Source organism: Protomyctophum bolini, assembly GCF_963924005.1.
Source record: "Protomyctophum bolini genome assembly, chromosome: 15".
In the NCBI taxonomy this organism is placed as follows: domain Eukaryota; kingdom Metazoa; phylum Chordata; class Actinopteri; order Myctophiformes; family Myctophidae; genus Protomyctophum; species Protomyctophum bolini.
In genome coordinates, this window is record NC_137876.1 from 39,304,421 (window position 1) to 39,315,970 (window position 11,550).

The 11,550-nt window shown below is 43.0% G+C and overlaps 1 protein-coding gene and 1 long non-coding RNA gene across 3 annotated transcripts; one reads left to right on the top strand and one right to left on the bottom strand.

Annotated features, from left to right (window-relative positions):
• On the bottom strand, window positions 1-4,833 carry LOC308329517. 2 transcript variants are annotated; one of them, XR_013965399.1, is made up of 4 exons: window positions 4,752-4,833; window positions 3,686-3,766; window positions 2,744-2,872; window positions 1-2,587 (listed from the first exon to the last, which is right to left on the bottom strand). It is a non-coding gene; the product is annotated as an uncharacterized lncRNA (long non-coding RNA). The 2 variants fall into 2 exon arrangements; XR_013965400.1 differs by having other exon boundaries at window positions 1-2,605.
• A 3,162-nt stretch (window positions 4,834-7,995) lies between these two features.
• Window positions 7,996-10,660, top strand: LOC308329869 (leucine--tRNA ligase, mitochondrial-like; the record flags this gene model as incomplete). The annotated part of the gene is given in 2 exon segments (XM_080784371.1): window positions 7,996-8,048; window positions 8,050-10,660. Coding segments are annotated over 2 exon segments (2,664 nt in total), but the record flags the coding sequence as incomplete, so codon positions are not given.
• Between the last annotated feature and the right edge of the window lie 890 nt (window positions 10,661-11,550).

Genomic DNA, 11,550 nt, shown 5'->3' on the forward strand with positions numbered 1-11,550 from the left:
ACGTTGCTGTACACATACTGACGCGATGGCGTCATGGTGGCGTTGACCAATCAAGATATAACGTCCATGTTACAACCGTGAAGCGTTACAACCTTGGCGGCTCTCCCCTACATTTGTTACTAACATTAGGTTGTGGCGAAGTAGAAACGTGGCCAGCAGATACTGTGTTTTGGACAAACAGGCTAGGTATTGGTGTTGATTTGGGTCAACTGGACAAACAGCGTGGTGTTGTTTTGTGTCTGTGTTGCAGCGCCTCAGTGTGGCCGTACAGGTCATGTGCAACCTCTTCCACAGAGAGATGGAGACACTAAATCTCAGCTGGACAAACATGTTTGCATGCATGCATCGCTGCCTTGCATGCTGTGTGCTACTGTTGAGTCTGTCACTTACTTTGACTGATTTATGGCATTGTCTTTCTGTTAAAATCCAACTATGTTAATTTAAGAACTCTGGGCATATAGGTCATTGTTTATTCACTGTGCACACGTGTAGCCTATTGTATGTCAGACTGTATGTCTGTCCCACAGTCACAATCCTTTAGTAATTAGGCTGTGGAAATATTCAGGACAAAACAATGGTACATTTCCAATAACCCATCCGTTACTACATGTGGAGTCAACTCCCGCCATTTATTTCTTCCCATAGTGCGTGGCGAAGTAGCTCTGGGATGAGTGCGCGCGAAGCGCGCACGAAATTCTAGTAGGCTTACACTAGCGTTAAATGGTGCATTTATATATATAGCGCAGGCGCTTTACAGAGATGTGTGTGTGTGTGTGTTTTCTACTCAGCAAAAGCAAGGAGTAGCAATAAGGGATTGGTACATTATATATTTTATAGCGTTGTGATTTCCCCGTGCACACAAGATTTTATTTATTTTTATTTTTTCAGGTTGCCCTCTAACGTCTAACCTATATGTTATTTGGTTGTTGTATTTTGTGATGTGGAACCCCGAGAGTAGATGCCCTTTGACATAATCTTATGCGTCAGCTCATCGTCAACACGAGGGACGATAGTATGCTGTTGATTTTCTTCTTTGTGTCCCCATTTAGACAGCCTTAAGTGACACGTGACGTGAACATTCACTGCGGTGATTTGAGCATTAGTAGGCTATAAATTAAGTAGTAACGCTCTTGTATTTAAGTATACTTTATGTTACAGATTGTTCAAATAAACCGTACATTACCTGTTAAACTGTGAGGCATTGATAGACTATAACGTGTACATAATTACATTAAAACAAAATAGTTCAAATGACAGCATTCTGAATATGTATGCATTGCTGCCACCTGCTGGACGTTTACCGGTAATCCACAATAAGTATTAACTTGGTATTAAACAAATTAATGTTGAACATGAAATATATCCTTTTCAAATGAATTGCAGATTAATAATTTGATGAATTGCCATTTTGCTCTAGCTTGTAGAGCTGACAACAAATTTTACCCACGTTTTTACATTTGTAAACCTGATATGCTTCCATTTATGAATATAATCATGTGTGGTCTTGTAACACCATTTCTATACAATACAAAAGAATACAGGAATAAAATTGGTCATCAATTTCATTGCAATCAAGTGGTGTGAAGCTATCAATATCATGTCATGCTTTCAAGTGACAAAACTACACAGCGTGCTGAACATACAAATAATTATCTCTTGGGCCCCATCGTTTAAGTTAAACTCCAACACCTTTTTTTTTTTTTTTTTTTTTTACTTCTGTGGCTTCTATGTATTGCCTGCATTCACTATAGGAGCTTGTATATCAAACACTACCACATACATGTTATTTATATAAATATACACACAAAAGTTGGTCCCTAAGTGAGAGTATATGAGACAATCCCGATGGATTTGTGGGTGCCAACAGCTGCTCCAATATAGGCCTACCCTACACCATACAAATATGTAGTATAAATACTATAAACATACACCTTCTCATTTCTGTCACATAGGCCTGCAAATAACAGATCAGTTTTATAATTAGTAGCCTACTTGTCTTTCAATGTTCACTTTCAACTATCAAAAAATAGTATACTGAGAATATATAGTTCGATCTGTGTTGGGTTCAGTTCATACTTTTTTTTCAGGGGGCGCTTTATGCTGTGGCACAAAGTTATCCTGTCACCACTGCTGATGAGCAAATGGGAAAAACTCTACATAACACAAATTATACAACCACCAAGATAATACTAGTGTGACTGTCAATACAATGTTTAATTTTACCTTAATGATGTGTAATTATATATACATGTACTAGGCTGTGAAAACACATCCTGTCAACATACCTGCAGATGGGTAACATACCTGCGTTACTCTTCTGAACAACCCTAATCACAAATATCATGTTTGTACACCAGTGGAAGATGACCTTGAGTATGTATACATGTCGGACAGAAAACCTGTAGAGATCAAAATGTGTGACATTGCGACACAATTTGAGCTTGTAGAAGGTATTCTTTTCCCATCTTCATGGAATGGAAACTGTCATGGCGAGGGAAGCTGATGTTGACGTTTTCAGGGAGAAGCAGGCTCTTGTATGATGTTGGGGAGATGGTAAAAGGGATGTCATCTGCAGCAACCATGGCTCCTAGAATAAAGTAATTATCTATACAATACAAGTTAGTATAGCCTAGAAGATCAGGGGGGTAGCATTTGATGTCACAGCATAGAAAAAAATGCAAACAAAGTACTGTATGAGCCTATGAAATAGACAAAAACAAGTAATGTTTATTTGATGATCTACCATTCAATGACCTTCCCATCAAAGGTGTCTTTGTTGAAGGTGGAACGTGCTGGGAAGCTGACGTTTTCAGGAGGGAGCAGGTGGTTGAATGAGACTGGTTGTGGTGTCATGCTTGTGCACAGATTACATCTGTATTTGAAGGAAAGGAGGAGACATGCACATAGAACAACTATAAAATTATATCCACATGAATTCATTTGTTGCATGTATGTTTATACTATTTATTTTGACTTATATATTGGAGCATATACGTATTAGTTACCGTTTTGGGTACACAATCCAACTATATAATAATAATGATATAAAAGGTGGACTTAAAGTAGTAACCCAGGCATTGTATGCTCACAAAGCCTGGCAGCACATCGTTGTGGATGTTGACCAAAGATCCACCAAAGTGGTTCAACTTAATTCCAGCAGGGACCACGATGTAGAAACCATTTTCTGATTATTATTTCTGTTATTTAGCATGATCAGTTTAAGCCCTATGCTAATGGCACTACTGGTTGCCGACGGCCAGGTGGAAGTTCTTGCCACGTGTGCTCAGTACAAACTGATCTCCCAAATGTGTCTGTTGAGTTTAACTTATGATTTATTCTCTGCAGCCATTTTCCTATACAGCATACACATCAAATAACACAAAATAAACAGTTGAACAAACACAGGCAACCAGCCGTCCTGAACACAGTGGAAAACTGTTTGTCTGCCACTGGCAACACCTCTGCCTGATTAGCAACCTGGGCTGGCCTTGACATTGACCAAGCTGCAGTGACATTGTTAATTAGTAAAACAGGAGGTCATAATGGCTCTTACACACGTTGTTGAATGTGACTTTGTACTTTATTCTATCCCTTTGTTTGTTGTGTTTGCTGTTATCTATGCTGCTGTACTGTCTGAAGGAAGTTTTACTAGTACTGTACACAAGATGTAATAATGAAGTACAACCTTGAACCCTTGAATGTGGTGTCATCTATAGACAGCAGCTCCTTCCTAGATCACTGCTTCCTTGCAATGCTCCACCACATGCTGTTGAAAAATCAAACATTGTTTTTACATTTCATAATGCATATAGTAGTCATGTGGCAAGGACCTTTCACTGTATCTCTCCAAATGGGACATAACACAGTCATATTACTGGAACTGCAATGATACAAGATTACTGTGCAAAAGAAATGTTTGCTTTTTACATGTTTGTAGTGTTTTCAGAGCCTTTTATGGGTGTCTCATATTGGATAGGATGTTCAAATCGAGGCAATATAATCACAATTGTATGAACAAAACAAATCCATGGATCTGGCTGGAACAGTCGATAGAGCGCTCGTCTTTTGACTGCTGCAAGGTTAAGGTTATTGCGGGCCAGGTCTGCTCATATGTTCTCTGTAATCAGAGAACATTTTAAAAGAACCAATTCAACATGTTGACAAGTGCAGAACACAACACAAATCTTCTAAAGGTATGGAAAGTAATAGTGATGCACAATATATCAGTGGCATATCAAAATATCCCTCAGATCGGTCTCAAAATAATCCGGATTAATTCCACAGATATTGATGACACAATAATAATGTGACCGATTGATCATCAATCTTAATTTGTACTCACAGAACAGCCATTCGGCCTGTCTCTGTCGCTTTTGTTTTGTGTTTTTATTTTTTAATAAAGTATATTTATTGGTTTTTTAAAGACAAACAGACATTATTGATTGATTTAATACGTTATTAACAGGCTTTGAGCCAAGCCAAGGTCTAGGCTTGTTTGTGGTCTTCTCAATTGTATCTGTTTTCATCATGTGCTTTCAAACAATCGACATACACATTGTATGGTAGGCTATGTATAGTTGAAAAGTTAACGTGGCGTTAGCTAGCCTTAGCGCTGCTACGCCACGGTGGCCACACAACTCAACACTCATAAATCAACATTCGACAAGAGCTACGGACCACGTTAAAACATTGTCTTTATGGTCTTTACCCATGATGTTACACATTTATTGATTATTTTGTGTTTATTTTACCATAATCTTGTCAAAGCGGTGCGTATCATAGAGCTATAAAGGAGGTAGCCCCTGCTGCAGCGGCAGCCTATGCATGACATAGTCGTTGTTTACTAGAGACTAGAGAGTCATCCATATCACTTCCGGTTCAAGGTTCATTTAATATCTATACTTTCATTGATATGCCACCTGCTGGACGTATTATCCGCAACCATCATATTACCATTGTTTAATGACAAAACCTTATTTCATTGATAGAATAATCAACACATTTGCAGTGATCTATCATAAGACCTTCTTTACTAAATGTCAACAGTTTTAACCATTGCAGTAATGCAAATGAAGTGCAGACTCATAATATACAATATTGTCATTTTGTCTATAGCTTGTAGAGCTGGCACAATAATAAATCACCCACTTCTTTACACTTTGATGTAAGAATAAAGTTGAATCTACCTATAGACATACAATATTAGGCTGAATCATTTAATTGTCATCCTTGCATCTGTGCTGCAGACCGTTTTATTTGTTCTGTCAAGTTCAAGCTCTTTTATTATGCTTAAGTTACATTTCACGAAACAGTTGTATAAATTCTACAAATACTTTTGTGATCATTGTGTTTATGCTTTTAAAGATAGGCCTATATGCTATTTGAACCTTCTTTTTACATGTAAAAGTATGCTATTCAATACAATTTCTGTTAAGCTCATGAATGCTTTTATATGTATACTTGATTGATTGACTTTTCTTTTTTTTACCTTTTCTTAATTCATCAAGAATACATTGTATGCTTCATACATTACAAATCATTAGTAGACAGTAATACTTTACTTACTTTATTCTGCCACTTTTTGGGCATCATACTACTTCCACATACTTTATTCCGCTTTATGCAGTTATTTATGCTTATTCTTTTTACAATTTTTTATACATTCTTTTTTTTTTACTTTTCCTTCAGCTTTAATACATTTTCTACTGTACATTATATACATTGCGTCTTTTGGCGAGCCCACGCAGTTTCCGTAGGGAACTGCTTTCTAGTTAAACGCCCAATGCATTCTCAATGGCAATAGCACAAACTTTGGCATGCTACTAGTCCTACATACTTACACCTAGAAACCCCATTCAAACCTATTTAGGTTCATTTTACGGTGGACATGCTTGCCTGAAAAGGAATCTTTGAAATATTTCATAGTTTTAGAAATATAGTGCTTTCAAATTTGAGACATTTATAGGCAGATAGTGGCGTGTCAAAAAATCACTTTCACCTAGAAACTCCATTCACACTTAAACTGTAAAATTCAGTTTACTGTGGAGACAGATGCAGGAACTTTTTTACTTTGAAATGTTTTGAAGTTTCTGAGTTATTTAACTTAAGCAGTCAAACTGATCACAAACCAATGATGTTTTCCAGACTTATTCAATTATTATGGGTTTATGTTGCCTTATTTGTATCGGTCTGCATTAAAGGACTAATTTAAGCACTATATAAAATCAAATAACCAAAATATATAGGCTGCACAACATGACAGCTTGTGAGCTTGTAGATCAGCTGCTTTTGGTGAATGTTCCCCAGAATAGGTTTGATGTCGTGCAAGTGCACGGTTAAGAAGAATTATTATATTGTATTGTATTGTATTGTATTGTATTGTATTGTATTGTATTGTATTATATATATGTTATTTGTAAAAGTGAAAACCACTAAATATTACCATTACTCATTGTTTTACAACATATTACCATTGTAACGTTTCACCCACTATTGAAACCATTACCCACAGTTCACCTGTCTGGCCCCTGTCTGGACAACAACCCCCTTCCCCAAAGGTAGCTCCCTCAGAGGAGGGAGTTATGGCCAAATATCACAATGCGACAATATCATTATGCTTACAATATTAAGAATTCTGTTTTAAGTTAATAGTAGTGGTAAAATGTAAACTATATTTTTGGGGTAGTTAATCATTCAGTCTATCCACTATTGAGAGTATGTTCTCTCTTTAATTACAGCAGCAGTATTTATTTTAGAAGCTTAAGTCCTTGTATCAGTAAATCTTGAATAGATTAGTAAAGATACTGAGATATACAAAAGGGGGCAGTAATGCAACTATTAAGGATGCAAACTGCCATAATACCGCATGAAGAAGAAGGATCAGTAAATCTGTGTTCTACAGAATGGGTCTAGAGACAAAAATTCAGGCTATCTATTCAGCCAGGCTTGCTGATCCCGGCTCGACAAATCCGCCAATTCTGAGCCTCGCTTGGCTTTAGTGGAACGGAATAAACCAGGCTGTAAAGACCAGGATTGAAAAAGCCTGGTTTTGGCCTAAATCCTGGATTAGTTAATCCAAGTTTCGTGAAACAGGCCAGGTGCTCCACTGTTGCAACATAATAGTACCACAGACGAAAAACAGTCCAAATTTCATTCTGACCCCTCCACGAAAAGGCCTTGTTGTCCTGAACCCGTATCTATCATTTATACATTATGGATCAATAGTGTGGAATTAGACTGTTTTTCGTCTGTGGCATTCAAACAGGACTTGGAAAAGGAGTCTTCAGGCTGAATCTGTCGTCGACAATATTTTCTGATTAACTTTTAAAAAACCTGACGGGTTAGGGTTAGGGTTAGGGTTAGGGTTAGAGTTGACGGAGACGTGGGATATTTAATGGAAAATTAACTGTGTAGCCTATATTGTTTGCTATGATGTACATCTACTTTCATTTAGTATGTATATGTGATTGTGACAGTATTAGACACTTTTTTTGCAGAAATTGTGACCACTTGCTGGGGACAGGCTAAATACAGGCCTTTTGGGGTACAGCTAGTGCTTGCTTTTAACTAATTCAGATGGCATTATGAAAAAAATATATAATGCAATTAATGGCATAGGAATACACAACTGTATTACATTTAACTTTTCAAGTGCTTTTATTTTTATGAATTAATTTATTTTGAACAGTGGCGTGCACAGACACTTTACTGTATCTCTAACACCCCTCTCCCTCTCTGTGTCCAGTTTATGCCCATATATGGAGTTCTGTGTGAGGCATGTGCAAAAAAAAATATGGTATCCAGGCCAGTCTGTGATGTCAGTACTATGACATTATGTTAAAGATACCATACTCCATATATGGGGGAGCATTTTAATGTAGCCAGTATCAATAGAGAACATATCACAAAAAAAGGGTCCTGGAAAATAATACATCTTCCTTAATTGTGTGACAACGGAACCATGCCGGCAACATCACTGTGCGGCCCCCTGGTCTGTTTGGGTCCTCGTCTCCTCCTCCGGTATCTCCCTCTCCCTGTCTGCTGCACCCTGCGCACCCTTTTCAGTGAGACGGGCCTCTGGGAGAAGGACTACCGAGCAGAGACCCGGTGCAAGGTGGAACAGTGGTGGCACCCGCGCATCATGCAGCAGTGGAGCAGGGACGCAAAGGAGGAGGGCTCTGCCAGGAAGACATTTTATGTCCTGTCCATGTTCCCGTACCCGTCTGGCCATCTGCACATGGGACATGTGCGCGTCTATACCATCAGTGACACCATCGGGCACTTCCAGAGGATGAGAGGACATCAGGTGTTAAACCCAATGGGCTGGGATGCTTTCGGCCTCCCGGCGGAGAATGCCGCCTTCGAGAGAGGCCTCGATCCCGAGGAGTGGACCAAAAGTAACATCACCTCCATGCGGGAGCAGCTTGACAGCCTGGGGCTTTGCTTTAACTGGGACCGGGAAGTTACCACCTGCTCCGCAGACTACTACCGCTGGACCCAGTATCTGTTCGTCAAGCTCTTTAAAGCAGGACTGGCCTTTCAGAAAGAGGCTCTGGTGAACTGGGATCCGGTGGATCACACAGTGTTGGCCGATGAGCAGGTGGATGAGAGCGGGCGCTCCTGGAGGTCCGGAGCTCTGGTGGAACACAGGCTGCTTAAACAGTGGTTCATCAGGACCACCCATTATGCCAAGCCTCTCCTGGACGCTCTGGCAGAGCTCCCAGAGTGGTGCCCGGGGGTCAAGGCCATGCAGGCCAACTGGATCGGAGACTGCAGCGGCTGCTTCTTTGACTTCCAGCTCAAGGTAAAGGGTGAGGAGACCGGGGAGAGGCTGGCTGCCTACACCTCCTCCCCGGAGGCCGTTTATGGAGCGGCGTACCTGGCCATCCTGCCCTCCCACCGGCTGCTCCGTGGCAGCAGCGCTGCACGTTCTGCCCTGGAGGATGCCCTGCGGCCAGGCACAGACACGCTGACGGAGGTCACCGCAAGCAACCTATTCACCGGCCGCGAGGTTCCTGTGGTCATCTCAAAAAAGGAGGCGTTCGATGGTCACCTTGACACTGTAATTGGTATCCCAGACAGCAGCGATGAGGACCTGAGCGTGGCCAGCAGGCTGGGTCTGAGCTGGACCCCTGTACTGAAGCTCCACGAGGACCAAACCTACACCCTGGTCAACTCTGAGGAATTCACCGGGCTGGGCAAAGAGCAGGCATTTGATTCCATTACCCAGAGGGCGAGAGAGAGGGAGGTAGGCGGCCACCTCACCAGCAACAAACTCAGGGATTGGCTGATTTCCAGGCAAAGGTACTGGGGCACACCCATCCCCGTGGTGCATTGTGCGTCTTGTGGTCCTGTGCCCGTCCCCAAAGAGGAGCTCCCCGTCACTCTGCCGAAGCTGTACTTTCTGAGAGGGAAAGGAGCCTCGCCTCTGGAGGTGGCACACAACTGGGTCAACTGTACCTGTCCCATGTGTAAAGGGCCGGCCAGGAGGGAGACAGACACAATGGACACGTTTGTGGACTCAGCCTGGTATTATTTCAGATACACAGACCCCCACAACCGGGACAGGCCCTTTGAGCGCCCCCTGGCGGACCACTGGCTGCCCGTGGACGTGTACATCGGAGGGAAGGAGCATGCCGTCATGCACCTGTACTACGCACGCTTCTTCAGCCACTTCTGCGAGGCCCAGGGCCTAGTGACACACAGGGAACCCTTCAAGAAGCTGCTGGTGCAGGGTCTGGTCAAGGGCCAGACATTCAGGCTGGCCAACAGCGGCCAGTACCTCCACAGAGAAGACGTGGACTTGACAGGTGAGGAGGCAGTGTCGCGGGCCAGCCGGGAGCGCCTCCAGGTGACATGGGAGAAGATGAGCAAGTCCAAGTGCAACGGCGTGGACCCGCAGGACGTGGTCGCGCAGTACGGCATCGACACGGTGCGGCTCTATATACTGTACACCGGGCCGCCCCAACAGGACATCCTCTGGGACGCCAAGACGGACGCCCTGGCAGGCGTTGTGCGCTGGCAGTCTCGTCTGTGGCAGCTGGTGTCCAAGCTGCGAGGAGCCCGTCAGCCGGGGGACTTCCCCTGTCCCTCCAGGCTGAAGAACAAAGACCAGGGGGAGGTGAGCCGCATCTGGAACAACAAGAACCGCGCTATTCAGCAGGTAACTGCCCACTTTGCAGAGGACTTCCTGTTCAACGCAGCCATCTCCCACCTGATGGGTCTGACCAACACGCTGGCTAATGCAACAGTCAGAGTGGTGCAGAACAGCGTGGAGTTCGAGGAGGCTCTGGCTGTGCTGTGTGTGATGACGGCACCCATGGCCCCCCATCTGACCTCTGAACTCTGGACGGGTCTGTGTCAGGTAAACAACCCCCTCAGCCCCCTCCTCAGGCGAGGGGGAGATGTACTCCAGCAGCCCTGGCCCACTGTGGACCCCCAGTACCTGGAGGTCCCTGACACGGTGGAGCTCAGTGTACGGGTGAACAACCGGTTCTGTGGAATGGTGACGGTTCCCGCGCAGATATCCCAGGATGCCGAGCGGGTGCAGCAGCTGGTGGTGCAGAGCGCTCTGGGACGGAGCGTCCTCGGAGAGCGCAACGTCAAGAGGGCAGTCCTGTCCCCGAGAACCGCACTTGTAAACTTCCTCGTCGACGAGTGAATTCTGCAGAATGACAAAAAGGCATGTCAAAAACAACTTACACTTCAGCTCAGGATTGAGTATTTATCATGTAATGCAATTATATTGAATTTACAATTTAGGCATTTAGCAGACGCTCTTAATCCAGAGCGATTTACATTAAGCAAGAACAAAAAAGCATCATGCAATCACATTAAAAGCATTTATCATGAAACAGGCGTAAGCTAAGAACGTAACAGTGGAATATCTATATAATGAAACTATACATATATACTATACTATGCTATACATTATGTACTATGACGTGCTATGACTACATACAATGCAATTATAGTGCTGTCTACATAACATGCTATAAGTCTGTATCAACTGCTATCTAAGTCTACAGAAATTATATCTAAGGGTGTAAGTGCTATGGGCCATGATGGAGTCTGAAAAGGTGGGTTTTCAGACTACGGCGGAAGATTGGGAGTGATGCTGCAGTTCTGATTGCAATGGGAAGTGCATTCCACAGTTTTGGAGCCAGAAGGGAGAAGTTTTTAGTGAGGGCACTTCCAGCTTCCCTGCGTTGGCTGATCTGAGTGTGCGGGAGGGTTTGTAGGGTTCAATCATACTTGCAAGATATGGGGGAGCCATACCTTTGGTTGCTTTGAATGCCAGCATCAGAGTTTTGTATTCTGTGCGTGCAGCGACCGGGAGCCAGTGGAGGGAGCGGAGCAGGGGGGAGACATGTGAGAATTTTGGCTGGTTGAAGACCAAGCGAGTTGCGGCATTTTGGATCAGTTGGAGAGGCTTAAATGCACATGCTGGTAGGCCAGTAAGGAGGGAGTTACAATAGTCGAGTTTTGACAAGACTGTTGTCTGGATTAGGAGCTGGGCTGATTCCTGGGTGAGGAACGGTCTAATTTGTC